General features: G+C 38.8%; 1 protein-coding gene across 3 annotated transcripts in view; it reads left to right on the top strand.

Annotated features, from left to right (window-relative positions):
• Positions 1-1,685: 1,685 nt before the first annotated feature.
• The window catches only part of castor1 (cytosolic arginine sensor for mTORC1 subunit 1), a 39,905-nt gene continuing 19,024 nt past the window's right edge, over positions 1,686-22,566 (top strand). Inside the window, exons 1-3 of one of the 3 annotated variants that reach the window (XM_030144326.1) lie at positions 1,686-1,822; positions 1,855-2,007; positions 16,175-16,245. In XM_030144326.1, the coding sequence (XP_030000186.1) occupies positions 1,895-2,007; positions 16,175-16,245 (184 nt within the window). In that variant the 5' untranslated portion in view covers positions 1,686-1,822; positions 1,855-1,894. Of the gene's footprint in view, positions 1,830-1,854; positions 2,008-16,174; positions 16,246-22,566 lie in introns of all 3 variants that reach the window. The other 2 variants (XM_030144327.1, XM_030144325.1) reach the window with 2 other exon arrangements.

Below are 22,566 nucleotides of genomic sequence, written 5' to 3'. Positions count from 1 at the left end.
AATGAGAGAAAGTAAGATCCTTTGGAGCAAAATGATGACAAACTCAAGATTATGAGAAACTTTTATCAAAAATAAGGAAATACTGAGGTGTAGGTCAAAATATTAATATATTATCTCTGTTTTGAGGAAGTTTATCATTATCTTGCGATGATAAATTTTTAATTTAGGAGAGAATGTCATTATTTTGAGCTTTATTTAGTAAACACATACATGGAATTGTTTGCTAGAGTTGTTATCTCTAGTAAATGATAAATACAAAATGTAATGAAAAAATTAAAAATGCAAGAAAAGCACTCTGTCTCTCTACCCCTATATATTATATTATATTATATTATATTATATTATATTATATTATATTATATTATATTATATGGGAGAGCTAACTTCTTTTTGGAGATATGAAGTTACATGTTCAAGATATTATTTTGAGAAAATATCTTAATGTTATTATTTGACAGTTTCTCATTATTCTGTGATAGTCCAAGTTTTAAGGCAATTTTTTTTTTTTCTCCATTATCTGGATCAGAATCAGCTTTTTTCGCTAAGTACTAAACACATACAAGAAATTCTACGCAAGCAGTTTTCTCTCTGTTAAATAATAAAAACAAAATAAAAGCAAAATACGAAAAAGAAACGATAAACATATAGACCCAGATATCAACATATATGATAATAGTACAATTTATTGTAGACAACAAGGAGTGTTTATTGTTTATTTATGGAGATATGAAGTTAAAGGTTCAAGATGGATGAATAAATTTATTTTGGTTTGTACATCAATCATTGCACTTAGTACAATAATCGTAATAAACATAAAACCCAAAAAAGGAATAGACTAGAAGCAAAAGCTTATTTTTTTGCCTATCCTTTTCCTTAGTTTTCGTTAACGATAATAACCTTGGTTATGAGGCTATTATTTTAGTGGTCCGGGCCACTTGAGATCAAATTGGGCTGAATGTGGCCCCTGAAAGAAAATCAGTTTGAGACCCCTGACTTAGATAAACTAAAATAAAGTTTTATGGCATTTTTTTTTTTTTTAACATATTTACAATATGCTGAAGACATCCGGATGCTGGTCTCGTGGACCCCAACTCCCCACTTCCCCACGCCCCTTTTCCCCGTCTCCATCCTGCACGTGCCGGACGTCACCATCATCCCCCTGACTGTGGCCCCTGAAAGAAATTGAGTTTGAGACCCCTGACTTAGATAAACTAAAATAAAGTTTTCTGGCTTTTTTTTTTTTTTTTTTTTTTTTTACATATTTACAATATACTGAAGACATCCGGATGCTGGTCTCGTGCACCCCAACTCCCCACTTCCCTACGCCCCTTTTCCCCGTCTCCGTCCTGCACGTACCGAACGTCACCATCATCCCCCTGAATGTGGCCCCTGAAAGAAAATGACTTTGAGAGGAAAAGGAGTTTGAGACCCCTGACTTAGATAAACTAATATAAAGTTTTCTGGCTTTTTTTTTTTTTTTTTTTTTTACATATTTACAGTATACTGAAGACATCCGGATGCTGGTCTCGTGGACCCCAACTCCCTACTTCCCCACGCCCCTTTTCCCGTTTCCGTCCTGCACGTGCCGGACGTCACCATCATCCCCCTGTATCTTTAAGAGTTGGGGGCGTGTCACGTTCAGGGGCCGTGCCTGGGATTTGAATATACAGCACTGGAGCGGGGCCGTGTTCGGATTGCGTCGGTCGGATGTTTTTTTTCGTCTGGTGAGGCTAGGCTCAGCGGGACGCGGCTGTGCTTTGTAGACATCGGCGGAGCTCCGCATCCAGGCCCGTGTGGAACGTGTGAATGCTGTCGTTAAGCTAAAAAAAAAAAAAAAAAAAAAAAAACACAAACAAAAAACGGGGGTTTGTCTTCCGCCGCGTGCACCGACAGTATGGACTTACACATATTGGACCACAGGCTGAGAGTGACCAGCATATCCAAGAGTGGGCTCGTGCATTTCACACACCCCCTCATCAAACTGATATTTCTCCGGAACAGGACACGGTAAGGAGACATGGAAGAAGGGTGTCGGATATGTGGGGTAACCTCCACAGCTTCTTTTTCCCACTGGGTGTTTGTCTGTACATGTCCTACACACGCCTGCTCTGCCTCCATGACTGACACTGCAATGAATGAGGCTGTAACAAACCATGGTAGTTGGTTATCCGATACTAAAAACTGACAGTGAACACAATATGCTCTTAAAGCTGTAGACTTGCATTGTCTCTGTTGTGATATTTTTGTAGCTTTATATGTTGCCTGAATATAGGAATCACATGGAATCAAATGGCTAAAAACAAAGGGGTGTGTAGTTGGTGATACATGTTGTTATGATAATACTCAGATCAGTTAATATTTATAAATATGTCAGCTCATTTTTAGTCCTGATTGAAAAACCAAGATAGTTGTCATTTGAAGTTAAGTATAAAACACAGAAATTACATAGATAATACAACAGGATGTCCTCAAAATATATCACTGGTCAACAACAAATTAATTGTTGAAGTTTTTTGAGGTGATTTAGGATAATTTTGGTGTGCTGAATCCAAAAATCACATTAATTTTGCTCAATCAGGTCAACTTTCTGAACTATGCTACATATTGGCTTTTTAACATTTTTGCTTACATTTATGATACATCATATGATACAATATTCTTTCATATTTCTTGCAATAAACGAGTTCTGAAGATTTTACTTTTGCCAATTTATGATTAATGTTTTTTTTAATATTACAGGTGAATGAAATGGCTTCGACTAGAAGATCTTGCAAAAATAAGCCTGACGTATTCTGCTACATCTGCGCTGAATACACCATTGTACCTAACAGGAATCAAGTCACAAGTTTCATAAAGTGTGCTTACCAATCTTATTTTGGTATTAATTATTGTATTTTGTGAGAAGATCAAATTTTTCAAAATCAAATTAGCAAAAAAACCTGACCTGATTGCGAAAAACAGATGTCATTTTTGGATTTAGCGGTGCAAAATGGTGCTAATTCAGTTGAAAAAACCTAGACAACTTGCAAAAAACATTTTTCTGTAACCCAGTGTATTAGAACTGCAACTCAAAGTGATCCAAAAAAATCATTCAATCACAATTCTTCTGAATCAAAACTTTGTTTCCTTTTCCTTCATTTCTCTGCTGTTAAACATTGATTCCACTGTTGTGTTTCACACGGATGCTTAGTGTGACGCACAAAGAAGCTTCAATTCAAGAAAACTGCAATAGAATATCTCCCTTCAATCAATTCGAGTCGATTAATCGAATCGGGACTTTTTGTATTGACTTCAAGCCCCTAGTCGATTAATCGGTTGCAGCTCTAAAGTGTATCACTTAAAGACAATGTAAGAAAATAGCTATATTTCAATAACATATAAAAGAAACCTGAAGCTAACTATCACACAATAATAATGTGCATATCCATAAACTGGTCTGGAGTGAATGATTGAAAAACCAAGTAACAAGATAGTTACTTGTCATGTTAAGTTATGTAGAAAACACAAAAAATTGTGTAAATGATAAAACAGAATGTCCTCTAAATATATCACATAACGGCAATGTAAGAAAATAGCTATATTTCAATAAAATATGAAAGAAACCTGAAGCTAACTTTGGAAATGTCACACAATAATAATGTGCATTTCCATAAACTGGTCTGGAGTGAATACTCTAGGCTAGGGGTCACAAACCCTGGTCCTTGAGAGCTACTATCCTGCATGTTTTAGATGTTTCCCTCTTCCAATACACCTGATTTAAATGATAAGCCTATCATCAAGATCTGCAGAAGCCTGATAACAACTGTCAAGTGTGTTGAAGAGGGATACGTCTAAAACATGCAGGATAGTAGCTCTTGAGGACCAGGGTTGGTGACCCCTAATCTAGACTGTGTTGTGCTGCCAGTGGGGGCACTGTAGGTTACATGAGTTTAATACAGAAAACCGAAAAAGCAGATCATTATGTTTTTTTGTGGGTGAGTCAAAGGAACTCCTGTTGTACCACATGTTTATTGGAATATCTAAAAAGACAGGTGATTGATCATGTGGTTTTAGTGTTCACTATACCAGAATGTATTGAAAAAGAGGGTTTCCATTTCCTCTGTGTGCACTTACATTTTATGCTACAAAAACAAAGAAAAAAAGAGCAAAAAAACCTTTTAGTTGGAATTCTGAAAGTTTTCATTTTCTGATGTGAAATTTCCAAATATGCATTAAAATATATCTAAAGTATAAGTCATGCAACACAATGAAAAAAAAACAAAAAACGTTTAAGATAAAAATATGTGAATGGAAAAAGAGGATGATCTAAAAGACATGAAATGAAAATAACATAAAATCACCTGATAAGACAAAATAATATAACATATTACAGATATAGTATGTAAAAGACCAGATGAAAAAAAAAAAACACAGTAAAGTGAAAACTATATAACATAAGCAAAAATGATGTAATGCAACCAGAAAACAATACTTAAAGTGGAGCAAGAAAAACTGAAATAAAATGACTGTTGTTTTGGTTTTAAAGTATTGTTTTTGGACATAACTTTACAATTATTCTTAAGTAAATTAACAAAATACTCAAACATGTTGTGTTTTAGCCGACATTGGAAAAAAAAACAAATGCAAAAAACACTAAAAAAAAAAAAAAATATATATATATATATATATATATATATATATATATATGGCAGTACAGAATTATATTGCCATAAATATTGTGATTTATTAATCTATTTTTTTTTGTGCCCAGCTCAGGGCTCCGATGTTGCTCACTGTCTTGGGACCCTCTTGCCTCCCCCACTACCCTGACACTTGACCCTGTTGACTCAAAGCCAGAACCCAGCTCACAAAGCTGTCCAGATCTCACACTGGCATTAGAACCTGTTTTCCCTTAATCCCTGGATATCCTCCCATTGTTATGTAATTGTTTATTGCTGTGGCTGCCCCACATATACATGACCAGGAGTAAAGCTGAACATCTGTCTTCCGCTTCTCCTCAGTAACTGCATGAAGGCTGAACAGTGGCTCGGCTGCTGCTGCTCACATATCACATGAGACTGTGAGCCGTGATCAGATGGCACACAGGATTTTCCTTCTCTTGTGGCCTTTGTGCTTGGTGATATCTGATGTCCAGAAATGAGGAAGGAGACAGAAGAGCCATTCAATAGGTGGTTTACCAGGCATAGGGTTGGTCTATACGGCCAGGTTAGGTAGTGTTACTGTAACAGGTAAACAACTGTGTACAAGTGGGAGCAGACCTTTGTCCCCAGTGTCTAGGGGAGCATATCTATGTTCCCTGGTACCTATGTTCCTCAGTGTCTAGGGGAGCGTATCCATGTTCTCTGGTACCTATGTTCCTCAGTGTCTAGGGGAGCGTATCCATGTTCCCTAGTACCTATGCTCCTCAGTGTCTAGGGGAGTGTATATATGTTCCCTGGTACCTATGTTCCTCAGTGTCTAGGGGAGCATATCCATGTTCCCTGGTACCTATGTTCTTCAGTGTTTAGGGGAGTGTATCCATGCTCCCTGGTACCTATGTTCCTCAGTGTCAAGGGGAGCGTATCCATGTTCCCTAGTACCTATGTTCCTCAGTGTCTAGGGGAGCGTATCCATGTTCTCTGGTACCTATGCTCCTCAGTGTCTAGGGGAGCGTATCCATGTTCCCTAGTACCTATGCTCCTCAGTGTTTAGGGGAGTGTATATATGTTCCCTGGTACCTATGTTCCTCAGTGTCTAGGGGAGCGTATCCATGTTCTCTGGTACCTATGTTCCTCAGTGTCTAGGGGAGCGTATCCATGTTCCCTAGTACCTATGCTCCTCAGTGTCTAGGGGAGTGTATATATGTTCCCTGGTACCTATGTTCCTCAGTGTCTAGGGGAGCGTATCCATGTTCCCTGGTACCTATGTTCTTCAGTGTTTAGGGGAGTGTATCCATGCTCCCTGGTACCTATGTTCCTCAGTGTCTAGGGGAGCGTATCCATGTTCCCTAGTACCTATGTTCCTCAGTGTCTAGGGGAGCGTATCCATGTTCCCTAGTACCTATGTTCCTCAGTGTCTAGGGGAGCGTATCCATGTTCTCTGATACCTATGCTCCTCAGTGTCTAGGGGAGCGTATCCATGTTCCCTGGTACCTATGTTCCTCAGTGTTTAGGGGAGTGTATCCATGTTCCCTGGTACCTATGTTCCCCGGTGCCTAGGGGAGCACATCTATGTTCCCTGGTGCCTATGTTCCCCAGTACCTAGGAGAGTGTATCTATGTTCCCTGGTACCTATGGTCCCCAGTGCCTAGGGGAGCATATCTATGTTCCCTGATACCTTTGTCCCCAGTGTCTAGGAGAATGTATCTATATGTTCCCTGGTACCTATGTTCCCCAGTGTCTAGGGGAGCATATCTATGTTCCCTGGTACCTATCTTCCCCAGTGCCTAGGGGAGTGTATCTGTGTTCTCCAGTACCTATTTGCCCCAGTACCTAGGATAGTGTATCTATGTTCCCTGGTACCTTTGTCCCCAGTGTCTAGGGGAGCATTTCTATGTTCCCCAGTGCCTAGGGGAGCGTATCTATGTTCCCTGGTACCTTTGTCCCCAGTGTCTAGGGGAGCGTATCTATGTTCCCTGGTACCTTTGTTGAACAACTTTGTGCTCTTCAATGTATTCTTTGTATTTCATAATTCAAGTGCTGGCATTTGCAGTAATGTCCTACATATATTGCATCATGTAGCTGACATCAGGCCTGATAATAAAATGGAGCCACCTCTGATCTCCTACTGCATATTTTTCCTAGACTTAAGGAGTGGTTACACAAACCTAGTTTCTGTTTTGTGTTTTAGTATTTTTTGCACTTTTGAACTTCTGTTATTGTAATATTCAGAAAATAGCTCAAACAATTACTCAACACATCTGCTCATTAATGAAGTCAACATGCAATTTGTTAAGAAAAATGTGTCAACCCTGTTTCTTTTTTTCTCCAGAGTTCCTGATTCTTTAGGGGTTGTGTAAAAACTTTGGTACCTAGTCCCGTTCCTTCCGGTTGTGCTCCATGTCATCATGTACGCATATGATCAATAACTGTATGTTGAAATGAAACTTTTACAAGTCAAGAAAGTCTCAGTTTGTGATAAAAATCAGACTGTGAAAATATGTAAATATAAAGACTCGGCCCTACACCCCATCATAACTGTCTTTTTCCTGGATCTGTTCAGAGCCACCGAAGATCTCTCTGCAGCTTCAACATGACCAAAATGGAGTGATTTTTCATCTCTTTTAATACTTTTACATCTCTCTCTCAAAGACTGAGTTGAAATTTTCCAAACTTATGTTTTTTTTTGTTGGTGACTTGTATCTTGTGTGTTAAAGCATGCAGTCCATTAAGCTGTGTAATACAAAACTAGATGTGTCTGTACTGTCTTTTACCACAAACTGCACCTTTTTTGGCTCATAAAATTATCTTTCCAGTTTCTAAACATATACATAAATGGTGACAATATTCAAATGATATCGGAAAATTATTTGTCTCTTGTCATTTACTGCTATTGAGATGTTTTCCAAAGTTAGGTCCCATGAGGCACAGTGGAAGGGGTGGAGCTTCTGGTCTATAATGTTAAGGAAAACTCTGTGCCGTCCCATAATCTAGCAGTTTTCTTGCCTGTATCTACACTGCGTCCCTGTGGCATTACATTATACCACCAGCAAACCAGTATTTCTAGATGTTGGCATGAACATGCTGCATTGTTACTGACTCACTGATGAAGATGAGATTTACTTTGTGGTTGTTTACACGAGGTTCAGAATGACAAGACGTTTCTGGATGCTCGGTAATATCTAACAAATCTGATGAAAGGGAGTCTCTGCAGATGCCCTACCTGTGACACATTTAGCAGTAATAGTGCGGTACGTAGGGTCTCAGTCATTTGTCAGATGCTTCATATTTGTTCACGCTTGGCTGCATCTGCAGTCTCGGTGTATTAGGCAAGACTACAGTAAGTTTTGACAAGTCCATACCAAACACAATGTGTCATGACGCCTTGCGCCATCTGAAAAACCTCTATGCTAAGTAAATAAGTTGTCACTTTGAGTAATGGGCAGATGTACAGGAAGCTCTTCAGTATTTCTGCAGCAAAAGCCAACAGAGTATTATTTTTATTAATAATAGGCCTAATATTATTATTATGTCCAGATTTATAGTCACTACTAAATCTGATGAGAAATCATTATATTTTCACACTCGGTGCCGGTCTCAGTGGTTTGAAATAAAACAAAGTATCCATAAATGAACTAGAACAGCATGCAGGCTCCACTTCCTTGCAAAAAACAAAAAAACAGGCCTGTTTCGCTATTCAGGGTCTTGTCGTGCATTCGTTGAGGTTATGTCATCATAATACGCCGTGTGGATGTTCTTTTTTTTGTGTGTGTGTGCTTCGTTTTTCCTGTTCTTTTTCTGTGACGGGGGTTGCTTTTATTTTCTCTGGTCAAACTCGAGCAGCAGCACACAATGGGGAGTGGTGGAGAAGACTTGATTCGAGGCAACTCAAAACAATCGGCAGCAAAACAAGCCTGATTGCCTGGGTTCGTCTCGCCATCTCTCCCTCTTCCAGGCCCCTGGTATTCATTAGAGAACAACTCCTGGAGAATGCGAGCTACAAAGTGTTTAGAAAAGCAATCCTGAGTAGAATTTTAAACAGGTAATCATCTCTAGAAGCAAGTCTTTTACCACACTGTAGGAAGGTGAATTACTCTTCCAAAATCACCCACGCTACTAAGACATCAGATATTCTTGAATATAAATTGTATGTGTTTAGCATATTTTGCTTAGCGAGATTTCTTAGCCACTGGAATATGAAAAGTGGTTTATGATGGGATGTTATGCAAACTGTTGTTTTAACTCATTGGAGACCTAAGTGATACAGTGAAAAAATTTCCACAGGGAGCACTTTTCTGTTTGCGTAGGTTCTCTGTGGGTATTCTGGCTTCCCACTGTCCAAAGATGCTCTAATAGGCTAATTGGTTTAGCTAAATTGCCCGTAAAGGTGTGAATGTGAGGGTGATTGGTTGTCTTTGTCTATATGTCAGCTCTGCAATGAACTGGCAACACATCTAGGGTGAACCCCACCTTCACCTGAAATGCAGCTGGGATAGACAGCACCCCCACGACCCCCTTGGAGAAAAAGTACTTCAGAAGATGAATGAAAGATTTTGCCTTAACTAAAGCTATTTCCATATACAGCTAGAGAATCACATTCACAATCAATACTTACAAAGAAAGAAAAAGAGATTGCATTTTAAAGTTTGTTGAGAAAGACACGTCTCTAGAGAAATAGCTTCCAGTTTGTGATTTGAGGTAGTTTTCACAATTTTTAGTAAGAAAAACCTCAAATTAAGTAAATTACTTAGATATATGGCCTGGCCCTCATTCATCAGGGTTTCTAATGTCACGTTTCAACTGCGTGGCACCGGCTCGACCCGACTTGACTCGGCCTTTTTGCATTTCCATTACGAAAAAGGACCTGGAATCTGGTACCCGGTACTAGTTTTTTGGTATCACCTCCACCGAGGTTCCAAACGATACTAAACGGTGACATATAATACTGCAGACCACTGATTGGTCAGATAGTTTTCTCTGTGACCCGCCGTTTTACAAAAAACAGATGCGGAAGTGGACAGTAAATATAGCAGTGCATTAATCCACATGATAACAGCCCAAAACTACACCATGGTCGGTCGAGGAGATTCAGTCTTTGGTGGCTGACGTAAAAATTCAGATGAGACAACACGCAACGAGCGAGTTTTCAGCAACTCTCTGAGCAGATGACACGGAAATAATGCACTGCATCGCTATGACGTCCAGGTACTGTAAAGTCAGTAGTGTGCTGTAATGGAAACGGTCTCCAGGAATACCGAGTCGAGCCGGTTCCACGTAGTGGAAACGCGGCATAAGATGTTTTCAGCTCATCCCCTTAGAGATAGATTTGGTGTCTTCCAGAGGTTCATACCAATCATGGTGAGGTCTACATTTTTCACTTTATCCACTGTCAAACTGATGTCTGATTACATTTTCATGTCCAGGTTTGTGAGAAGTGCAAAAGGCCCACACAGCCAAACAGACCAGTGTAATGAGGCTGTTCTTCTGTTTGAGTTAGGAAAGTGAGTCCATGTATCATAGTTTATCATGGATTGTATTTGGATAATAACTGATTTTGGATCCCGATCCCAAGTTTGGGAAAGGAAGTTTTACAAAGCTTTGTTACTGGTTAAATTTATCTTGATCTTTTTGGTTTTTTGCAGAAAGTTTTGTATTGTTTCTTAAAAGCAGATTGCTCTTCTAGTGACTAAACATGTCTGAGAAGATTAATTTCCCACAAACCAACCTTTGGGACTATTTTGAACTTTGTTTTTACAGTGCAGCAAAGCTCAAAAACTTACAAAACTAGTCTGAGGAGCGTCCATTCCTACTTTCTGTATACAGTGGATGCAGCCTGCGGGCTCCACACAGTCCTCTTTTCTTCTCCTCTGTGGTTCACTAACGAGAGCATGGTTCTGAACAATGCCTCAGTTGAAGCAGAAACCCAGTGGGGAGTTTTCCACTTGTCTGTGTCAGTAATCTGTCAAGGTGGGGGCTCTCAGTCTGCTAGTTTACAGAAGGATGCCCCCTGTCCCATGTATATTAACAGGCATAAATTTCAAGGAAAAAAAAACAAAACTTTTTTTCTATTGTTCTGAGAAAATAGGAACCCGTGAGAAAGCTGAAGATCAGTTCATAGGAAGCTGCAAAGGTAGCATATGGTTCATTTGTTCACTGGAGGTGATGGTGCTGACATAGCTGGAGGCTTACGTCTGCCACTCGTAACAACATCAGTTTGTTTTGGTCTTATCATGTTTCCTCAGCTGTAGCATCAGTTGCAGACGCACCACCACAGCTCCACCACCCCTCTCTCACTCGCAGCCACTTCCACCTATTTTCTTTGTGTAACTGGATCAAAGTCCAAACTCCACTGTACTTGGTTTTCATCTTCCCTCAGACGCTCCCTTGCTGCCTGTTGCTTCATTGAGCCTTTTTACAAAGTCTGATACCTGTGAATTAATCGGATAATTGTAATAATCAGATCTAACACATTTACATGCGCTTAAAAAATGCGATAATCGAAAAACCCTGGTTTAGACAATCCAGTCTATTATCGGATTTCTTTTGAAGTATTTATGTACGTAATGATGGTAGAATTAAAATTCCTGTTATCATCTTCTGCTCATGTTTGAATATGTCACTTCTGTTTGCTACGATTTTAATTGTGTTTAGACATGCGCAGATGTAAAAAGAATGAAATGAGTCAGATTAACCTCTATACATGCAGGAAGACATCAGAGTATTGGGGAGAAATCCAGGTGTGTTAATCCAATTTCTCATAATCAATACCTGCCATTATCCTGTTTATACAGTCACTTAAATAATCTGATAACTCCAGAAATTGGAGTATTGGTGTGCATGTAAACAGGCTCAATGTCTGGTCTAGTTGTTTTGCGTCTCTTCTTCTTTATGTTGTCATGCTTTATGAAACTTAAACTCATGCACAGAGGTGGACCAGTAATGGTATCGTTCTCAGTTAAAGCTGCAGCATCTGAAAACATGGGGGGAAAATGCCAGAATTTTGAAATGCTCAAGCTTCCATTTGCAGCTCTGTCATCTTTGTCCAAATCTAAAGACTGTATATAAATGCAGATCACCAATGTCATTTTTTTTGCTGTTATGGAAAAGTGACCTTGAGACATGGAATAGAGCAGTAGAATTGCATCCATCTCATGTATAGTAAAAATCTGCATTATAGGATAGATTTCAGTGGCGATTTCTCATAGACTACAAGGGAAGCTCTGCTTCCCCTAAAATTACGAAAATTAAATGGTTAAATATGTACGGTTGTGTTGACATTTCATTGACTACAAATGTGTTAGAACACGTTCATCTCACAGACGAGTTTGTTCCGAATCAGCTTTATTACAAATCAACGGACTCAATGTTCACTTCTCATACATTCCCGTTGCGCTGTTTTCTCATACCATCTATGGTCAGTGCATTTGCCTGTAGAAGCCCGGCGTCCATGCACTTCAGTGGGACTGATTGGAACAGTTTTTTTCATTGCCTCAGAACTGGATGGTAATTGGATAAATGCCACGATGTTGTCCCGCCCCCGGATGCCCGCCGTCTCTGGGGGTGAATGGAGCTGTGGGCAGAGCTCAGCCAGGCTGGACGCCGGGATTCCACATGCTGATTGGAGGATCAGTCGAAAGGCTGAATCCCATTTGATTGACAGCTATTTTGAGATCTACTCCTTCACTTGACAGAGTTCAGTTTAATACCGTCGCACATTCTGCTGTGAAATCGAGAGAGAAACCACTACAAAATTACTTGTTAATTTCTTGCACTGTAAATAAAACACACTCATTGTACTTCCTTGTTTCAATTTAACATAATTTCAAAGTTTTCTTGTTTACTTGGTACGATAAGGTCACTCACCATTTTCTTAAAAAGGAATGGAGGGCCGAATTTATGTTTAAATAACTTGACCACTTTTTTATGCAAGCCAACAATGAGCTTCCCCTGTCTGAAAGACGAGCAGCTGTCACTGGTAGATTTTCTGCAAGGGCAAACAGGGGCAAAAAGCATCTGTAGAAGTCTCATGTTCTCTCACACCACTTGAATTGCAATATGCTGCATTAACATATCCCTGTTTGTGTCATTGTTCTTATGAAATCTATTTCATCAGTGATTAAAGGTAAACAGTCTTCCTCTGACTTTCAGTATTTGAGCGGATGCTTAGCTGAGGTGTATCTCCCTGATCTGCACTTGACAAACAGGAAACCAAACAAGCGCATGTTTTCGCTGCATCAAACACACAGTACATATCATGGATCTTTCAGCGCCTCCTCAGAAAACACACCACATTTAATGATGACCCTCCGCACCTGACTGTTGCCTGTTGCCTGCGGGTCCTTAGCGTACAGTACCTGCAGGAAACAGCGAGCAGGGCGAAGGTGAGGGGTCAATAGGAAATGAGCCGGGTATTATAACACAATGCGTGGCTCAGCCTGCTCTCACAGCTGGTAGTTAGTACTACGCTGTTCTCTCTCTTTGTCTCTCTGTGGGCTGATTGTCCCATCTCATGGCAGGGATTACTTTTTGCCGAGTCAGGCCTTTAAGGGGACGGCTGTAATAGCCTCAGCTGACTGATAAGTTTGGGAGGAGGAAGGTCTATTTCCAACGAGACATTTTAAGAAAACAGGAATGTGAAGTACTTCCTTTTAAAAGAAAGCAGCGAAAGCATAAGGTACTGCCTGTCGACAATCTCCGTAGTCTCTCTGTAACATGAAATGAACCACTCAGTAAAGCTGTCCAAGGGTAAAGGTCATCTTTGGCATGTTTTAGGTTGGTCTGTCACAGCTGTCACATATTCACCTTATGGCAGGTCTGGGCTAGCTTTGAGGATTTTGGATAACCATGTTAATCGTTTTCATTCAACTGTTGACTTGTGCTCTTCTAAAGGGGCAGCAAGCAAACAAGGGGTAAGGCCCTCAGACTGTGGTTAGGGGTGTGTATTGGCAAGAATCTGGCCATATGATACGATATATCACGATATATCATGATACTGTTAAAAGGGCAATTTTTTGTTTGTTTCTTTTTTTTAAAAGACTATTTCCTTGAAGAATTAAATTACACCAGAAATATGCACAAATACTAAAAACATTGTTATTTGATCAGAGCAGGATCTAATGCTATATCACAAAATGTTCCTGTGTTAAACCTTAAATGATGTTTTACAGACATTACAGTTTAAGATCCTCTTCAAATGTTCATATTCTATTAGTTCATAACTAACATCATAACATTATTTTTGTGCAATCCCAACAAAGGAACTACCATTATTTAATAAGAGTGTTAAATAATAATAAAGAAAATATAAAGAAAAAAGAAAAACAAAAATAAACCTCCACAATATCTGCATTTGAATAATACCTTAAAATATTGATACAGTACTTTTTAATATCGATACAGTGTTGTGAAATTAAATATTGCGATACATTACAGAACCGATATTTTCTTACACCCCTAACTGTTAATATCATGAAGTTGTAATACCACTGTTGGCCTGGGTTTGGCTACAGAAAGTCCTGATTCCCTTAGACTTATCTTGAACTTTTCTCTAAATATACTACTATATTAAAAATATAAAGTCAGTTTTTTTTTGGCCAGGGTTCATTCCAGTCTCATACATTTTTTTGGAACCTCTGACAAGTGACGTTATAGTCCTATTACTTAGATTTCATGTTGAGCAGAAGTAGAGGCTTATAAGTCTGCCATGTCAGGTTTTAGTGGGCAAGTCTGTATGACACTTATATAACCCATTTTTAAAAAAAAAAAACAAAAAAAAACACACACTCTAGCATAGTTGTGCTTATTGGTTCCATTAATAAACCTGTAAAATTACATTCTTTCACAATATTAGACAAGTCATGAGTCAGAGATGAAACCTCTTAGACTCTTGTAGTTCTGCCTTTTTGTCCAAATATAAAGCTTATACGCTGAGGGCAAAATCACAAACTAGTGGTCTCAACACAGTTTAGAAATGAATGGGTAATGTCATTGGTTCTTTATTCACTAATTCAATGTAGTCTGAGCTGAAATCTGATGAAAAAATGCCACACTTTGATAAAACACGTCCTTCTGTAGCTCCCTGTTCTCAGTCCAAAATAAAGCATGAATATAATTAATGAATGACTTGATATCAGGTAGGGGTACACTTCTTAAATTTGGTCTCAGACCACTCGAATGACGATATGCTGAAAGGTAATTTTGGAAATTTTGATGACACTAGGGAAGAAACTATCTAGCGCTGCTGCTTTTAATGACTTCTCTTTTTCTGTGTGTTCCTTCTCATTAAGCTTATAGCAGAAATGAAGTAGTCAGCTAAAATTGTGACACCTCTAGCTTTAGCATTATGCTTTCTATTTTTCCATCCTCAACTATTGCAGGAAACCCTTTCTTTAAGTTTGTGTTTAATAATCAGAGAAAAATCTAAATTAATTTGACTTTCGTTGCTGCACAAGGCTGATAGTGATAGTTTAATGTGCTTGTTTTATTTTGGTTTCTATAAAAATGTAATCTAGCGTTCACTGTCCCACAAACAGTGACTCATTTAAGACTGACCTAATGTTCATCTCCTGAGTTAGACACTAACCAACACTCTCTGTCTACAACCCAAATTCCGCTTCAGTACTGTTCCACTTGGCGTGTTTTCAGTGTTAAACTACAAAAGACTAATAAAATTTGGATGTAGAATAAAACTTGTTTTCACATTTATATACTCCTTTTGATAAAGAGAAAAAAAAAAAATTGGACATCACTGCTCAGTTCTGTCCTCAAGCGATCCTAGATATTTTTCCTCCCCCCCCCCGCCCTCGCTCCCTTTATTCAGTATTTCACAAAGACAACATTCAACAGAACTCAACAGTGTGGCCAAACTGAAGAACAGCCTTTGAAAGCAAATGATCTTGGCCCAAAGCCTGAAGAATAGCTTTCCAAATGGAGAATGTACAGTAGATGGTAATCTAGGAATTTAAAGGTTCTGTGACCGTCTTGTAAAAACAAAGAAACATTCCAGGAGAGCCGGTAATCTTCCTGTCCTTTCGGTAAATTTTTAACCTCTAAGGACTATAACAGTGAGCAAAACTGTACTGTCTTATGAAATATTTAACCCAAATGGCTCTTTTTTTTAGATGGGAGAAGGTAGGGTTTACAGATTGTGCTGTAGAGATGTTAGACGTGTGGCATTCCTCATCGTACAGTTTTCCTTGAATACAGCATAGTGGCTCAGTGAATCAGTGGCCTAGTTTGCAATGTTACCCATCATTTGCTGTGGACAAAGCAGTAATTCTGGCATAGTACTTCACTTGAGTCGGTGCTAATTGAGTGACAGTCAGTCCTGAACTCCTCCTGAGTTCACAGAACCTCATTTAGACGATTCCCACTAACTCCATTATGAAAATAAGACCCCTTTCTGGTGGTTGGAAATGAATATGAACTCCGTTTTCCCACTCTCTTTCCCCGTCCTTCACATTCTTATCTGCTGCCTTTTATGTTTTCTCAATTTTACACCACATGCCTTCTCTTCATTTCTACCACTTCTCTTTCAGATGTAAGTTTTTCAGTCTGACGGAGACACCAGAGAACTACACGGTCGTCCTTGACGAGGAGGGATTCAAAGGTAAAACGCCCTTGTGCACACAAGCACATCTTTCATCAGTCATATCATATTAGTTTTCAAGGATCATCACATCGTGTCACCCCCATCCACAACAAATGTAAAAATGATCTCCTCATGCAGCTTCCACATTTCCATCATTTAATACACTGTGTAGTTTTATTAAAGCTCAAACTGCTCAAACACACTGAACGTACAGAAAAAACTATTGTTAAAGCTAACCACGGCTGAATAGGAACGGCAAAGGACTGTTGTTTTACCCCTCTAATGTTACTTCCTTCCTTCCTTGTTCCCTTTGTGGACCTCATGCAGTAGGTTACACAACCATAATTTGTAAAATTAAAGCTACACAAGTCACAATTCCTCTGCAAAAATGAGCCCTCTTAGGTTAAATTATTCGGACAGGGTACAACGAAGCCAACTACGGGCCGCGGTTTGTGCTTGTGAACGTAACATCTGAGGGGAAGGTGTTATTGTATCCAGGTACAGCACAAATCCGGATACTCGGTCTGAAAATGCCCTAAATGCCTCACTCACTTCAAACACAACTCAGACTCCACGGCAGACTCCACTGCAAATTTGAGGATATGAGCATATGCATATTAAACTTTTAAATATTTTTCTAAATGTACTGATCAATAATTGAAAGGTCTTTCTATCTTTATGGTTGATTATTAAACATTAACACTGCATCCTTCTGTGGCTGACTTCAGTTTTGGAGCCACAGTCAACGATATAACCATCAGTGACCATTTTTAAGTCCTTTCCTCCAACCAAACATTTTTATGTAGTCCTTGTACACACTGGTAAAGGCATATATCGCCTGTGGGTGCTCCATCTCTTTTGCTCTCCTTCTTACTGAGTGCCTATTTTAAGAGGTGAAAGCTGGTGTAGCGGTGCCACAAGGGGCTGTCTGTGACAAATTATGCCAACCAGAACAGTGGCGCTTTGAAAGGCACACGAGAAAATAAGACTTGCTGGAGGTAGACTTCATTCAGTCATGTTTTAAGTGAACCGAGATACTTCACAGCCTCCTTTTGAAGATGAAAAGGGATCACATCGACTTATTTGAGGGCACATCTCCTACAATCATCACCTCGTCATCTCTTTCTTCCATCTTTTTGTTTGTCCTTGTCAGACACCTGTTTCCCTTGTGGCTGCCAGTTTCCTTTCTGCTCTTGTTTTTTGAGTGAAATGTCCTGCCCTTGCATTTTGGCTCAGAATCAGCATGCACAAGCAAAAAAACAACACTTTGTTTGAACTCTGACTTTTAACTCCACCTTACATATGTGCTCCCAGTAGGTGGTAAGGAAAAAAAAAAAAGATCCTATGACAGTGCACTGTCTAGGTTGTAGCCTAAGTTGAATCTCAAGATTTTTTTTTTTTCCACCTGATGTAAAACAGCCCAGAAAAAGACATATACACATTATTTTGCTGGACTGCCTTAAAATTTTATTACAGGATGTATTTGCTGCAGCATCATTTATACAATATCACAATAAATGTCCCATTTATTTCTATCCAGGGTATTTTTTTTAACAATATCTTGTATAGAAGATGGAGAGTCGGGTTACTGTGTAACTTTTCAATCACATCCCAAAGATTCACAGTGGGGTTTATCTCTCACACTCCTGAGTCACTCTTTCACAATCTGATCCTGATGAATCCTGGTTGTGTCATCTTGGAAAATGTGTGTCATCAGAGAAGAAAAAAAATCTATGCATGTTCAGACCTGGTCATTTAGTAAATTCAGGTTCAACTGACCTCATTTTATAGACGCGTAATGTTACTACTGATCCGAGACCTGATCAACTGAATCAACCCCACATCATAACACTGCACCCACAGGCTTGTACTGCAGGCACTAGGCATGATGGGTAGTCACTTCATCCGCCTCTCTTCTCACGCTGATGCACCCATCACTGGTACAGGGTCAGTCTGGACTCATCAGACCACATGACCTTTGTCCATTGACACACAGTCCAATGTTTATGCTCTGTATCAAACTGATGGATGTTAAAGAAATGAGAAGCATTTGTTGCAGCTAAAACCTATTAATCTCTCCAGTAATTATCCAGTGAAGGATTTTGCCTATTAGCTTGGTTAAATCCAGGTGGGGACTCTTTTATTGGGCCAGGCTATGTATATAACAAACAGGTCTCTGGGGGCTTAGGCTGCATTGTGGCATAATTATGGACCTGCAGCTCCATTTAAAAAAAAAATGCATTCACTGCAGTTTTTTGGCAATTGCTTGAAGAAATGCGATACACATCCACTCCTCCTTGCAGGCTTATTGCATGATCAGAAGTCTGCAACTACCAGCAACTTACTGACAAAGTGCAGTATATGGATTTCACTCAGAATCATTTTCATACATTTTTTCTGAATGTATCTATGACAGTTTTTTTGTTTGTTTGTTTGTTTGTTTGTTTTTTGCATGACATATTTGCAGCTATTTTTTTGTTGCAAACTGAATGAAAACATATGAAAACAAACTGCAAATGTGACTTGTATTTCCTGCGGCTGTAAAAGACAAAACATCTGCAGGTCATAAGGTGGACAAACCAAAGCCTTGAAGTTCTCATGAATTAGAGAATCACTTTAAACACAACAAAACTGAACTTCATGCAAAAATTTAAATGAAAGAAGTATAAAAGTTCAAATAGCTCTGTCACTTATTTAAAGCAGCGAATGGTGTTTGTCACTAGCTTTTCATCAAATCTGTAAAACCCGAGTCATAGCCTAAGTATCACGAATCCATTAGTCTTTCCTTGATTATGCACCTGAATAACTTCCTTCACAGTGAACCACCTCGAAGTGTACTCCATCACAAGGAAGTCCGTTTGTTTACATACAAAACCGAAACCAAACCATCACTCAGGCCTTTTCGGAATTCCACGCAGCCACAGCAGGAAGAAGCAATGAAGCAGTTTGCGTGTTTGTTGCTGCTGCGGCCATACTGCGGCAATGTGGAATTCCCCATTCCCACAATGCACTTCGTGACAAAATTTCTGAAGAAGCTCGAGTGACATATCGGTTTGGTATGTAAACAAACGGACTTGCTTATGATGGAGTACACTTCGAAGTTGTTCACAGTGAAGGAACTGATTCAGGTGCGTAATCACGGAAAGACTAATGGATTCATGATACTTAGGCTATGACTCGGGTTTTACAGATCTGATGAAAAATTGGTGACGAACATCATACGCTGCTTTTGTGACAAATTGTAGGATTCCTCTAAAAAGCACATTACATGTCAAGGTAAGATTGCATTCCTTATGACATGTCCATCAGGTCACATGTTGCAGCCGAGTATGTTAAGGAGGAGTAAGTACTGTGGGCTCCTCCTGGGTTGAAGTTTGACTTAAGTTACCGTGGGGTTATAAATAGCAGGGGCATTTTAGGTCTTCAGAGTGACAGAACCGATAGGAGATGGGGCAAGAGGAATTGAGTGTGTATTATACTAAAGGGGAAACAACAGGATGTCATCACTTAGAGCTCTCTCATAGTTGAAACTATTGCAAACCTAAAGATACTTCATTGTCACATAAACTTGTGATGAAGTGCATTGGTTGGACAGGACAACGTGTACCTGTATTGCCTCTGAGATCATTACTGTATGTGTGTTCTCTTCTAGTTATTACATGACTGCCCCTGTATAGAGTGTCTGCCATATGGCTCTTGTGTTACCCTCACTGGTGGAGCCTTATGACGGTAGTCCTGTCTGAGTCTTTTTCACAGTTCTGTTTTATTAATCACATTACCTTCCAATAGGCTTAACAAACACATTTTGCACTTTCTCATTGGGGAATTTATTTCTGTGTTGTTGTGTTTACGCCATCATTTTAAATGTGTTTCTGAGGAACAATGAAACATGTTCCTTTTGAATTAAGAGGACGAGTAGGAAAAAATCTTCCCTGTAGACTCCTGTTTTAACCAAATAGAGTCTGATATAATAGCTTTTACATCCCTCCTTCCAAGACGATGTATCTTATTTTTGTGGAAGTCTCCTAAACCCCCGTCTATTTCATTTTGGCTTAGAGATGTTATGTTTTTTCTTAAATTAGAAAAGATTTGACTCTCACTACAAAGCTCCTCAACTAAATTCTTTAGTAAATGGCAATCTTTTTTAGATTACTTTCAGTCTTTACAAACGCTGCCTTCAGATTGATCTCTCACACCTCCACCCTACTCTATTTTATTATTATTTAGGTATTGTTGTTTTTTGTCGTAATTTGTTCTGTCTACCAATTATTGTCACATTTGATAGATCTAGGTAATGTCTAATATTTAAAAGTAAACACAGGTATCTACAAGCTATGACTTTTATTACCTCCGCCAAGGAGGTTATGTTTTTGCCAGGGTTTGTTTGTTTGTCTGTTTGTCTGTCCGTTAGTGTGCAACATAACTCAAAAAGTTATGGACAGATTTTGATGAAATTTTCAGGGTTTGTTGGAAATGGGATAAGGAAGAAATGATTAAATTTTGGTGGTGATCGGGGGTGGGGGGGCCCACGGGGGGGGGCCACTGATCAGCCTTGGCGGAGGTCTGCGCTCTCCGAGTGCTTCTAGTTTATTTATTTATTTATTTATTTTTATTTTCTTCTATTTCCATTAGCTCAGTTAATATTCGTGTACATCACAGATTTGATACTGCTTGTACTTATTTGATTTTCTACTGCTCAGAGACTGTTATGATGTTCTTGTTTCTGCTGTTGCCCCTTCTCGGAGGGCCTTGGTGTTGGATTGGGCATGGGGAAAAATGAAGTAAAAGGCAATGTATAATGAATGCGCTGTAATTCTGCTCCTTTGTATGTACTGTTACATTGCTCATAAAAAGATAAATAAAAAAAATAAAATAAAAAAAATAAGTCTTCCCTGAAACCATTAATGTAGAGTTGTACGGGTATAAAAACACTTAGAGCTCTTATTCTTTTAGACATCCAAGTTATATGTAGCAGACTTGAATGAATACAGTCCGATCATGTTTGGAGGTGGTTACATTATTTTATCAATTTTGGAATTTATCATCAGTAATGAAAGACGATGTATATGGGAGAATTTATTTATTTATTTATTTATTTATTTTTTACCGGGGCCAGATCGGATCAGGTCTTCTGCCGCATCGTCGTTTTAACAAAATAGCTGAACAGTCTTGTGATCACATACCCCTCCTGAAGCATTATTTCTAGGAAGTCCTTTATGTGCTTACAATGTATGATTTTTCTGTTTGTGAACACATTCTTGTCATAACCTTGGAGGCCCATGTCAGATACATTTTTTAAAATTCACAAGACAGCATTGTTTTCATGGCCTTGAACTGAAATAGTTTGCAGAATCAGCTCAATCCTGTATCTGACATCTCCTCAAATACTCTTTCCCCCTCGTTATTATATTCCATGGCACACCTTTGATCATAAAATATATAGTGTCTGCAATGACAGTTATACTCAAAATGAAAAGGGATAAATGAGATAAAGGAGTAGATACGCAGCAAAAATCTCCCACACATACTTGACAGATGTCTACTGCATTTGTGCCAATGACATATTGTTTTAAAAATGTCTGAAAAACTGTCTGCGTGCACCAGAATAATGCTCTGCCACCTTTTTCTCCAAGTGAGAAAACAGAATATTTGCATGTCCCATAATCCAACTGAGATGTAGAAGCATGTTTTAAGATGGATAATGACATTCATTTTGTCTTCTGTTTATGTAATTATACTTTTCTTTTTTCTTTTGTTTAGACAAGGTATAGTTTTTTAAGCAGGTAACATCTAAAATACTATATCTTGTCTGAACAAAAGAGAAAAAAAAGTATAATTACATGTTTTGAGCTCCTGAAGGTAACATCTAAAACACTAAAAGCAGCTTTCAAGCAAGAGAACCCATAGAAACAAATGGTCAAAGTTGCCATGGCTTAAATTTAAGGCTATAGCAACAAAATATGACCCAGTGTTAACATTAAATTTGCATTTGAGGTGGTTTAACATGTGAAATTGCCACCTTTTTTGAGATGGATTGAGCCAAATAATTAAGTTCCACAAAGAAAGCAACTAGCCTAACTAGCCTAGTTAGCCTAAATTCTTAGCTAGCATTTAGCTAATTAGCAAACAAATACTATGATGTTTTGTTAAGTAATCCATTTTGTTTGGGAATTTAATCAAGAACCTTCATTTTTGTTTCACATTAACAGAATTTTACTCAATAAATGGAGGCGAAATTTTTACCAAGCAAGCTGTACACATTTGTTTTTTAATTCTGGATTTGGTCATGTTAAACCAGATGTGTTGTTTGGCCTGTTGGCTATCAGGGGCTCAGTAATT

The sequence above is a fragment of the Sphaeramia orbicularis genome, chromosome 9, assembly GCF_902148855.1.
Source record: "Sphaeramia orbicularis chromosome 9, fSphaOr1.1, whole genome shotgun sequence".
NCBI classification, from domain to species: domain Eukaryota; kingdom Metazoa; phylum Chordata; class Actinopteri; order Kurtiformes; family Apogonidae; genus Sphaeramia; species Sphaeramia orbicularis.
This window is presented reverse-complemented; position numbering and strand designations above follow the sequence as displayed.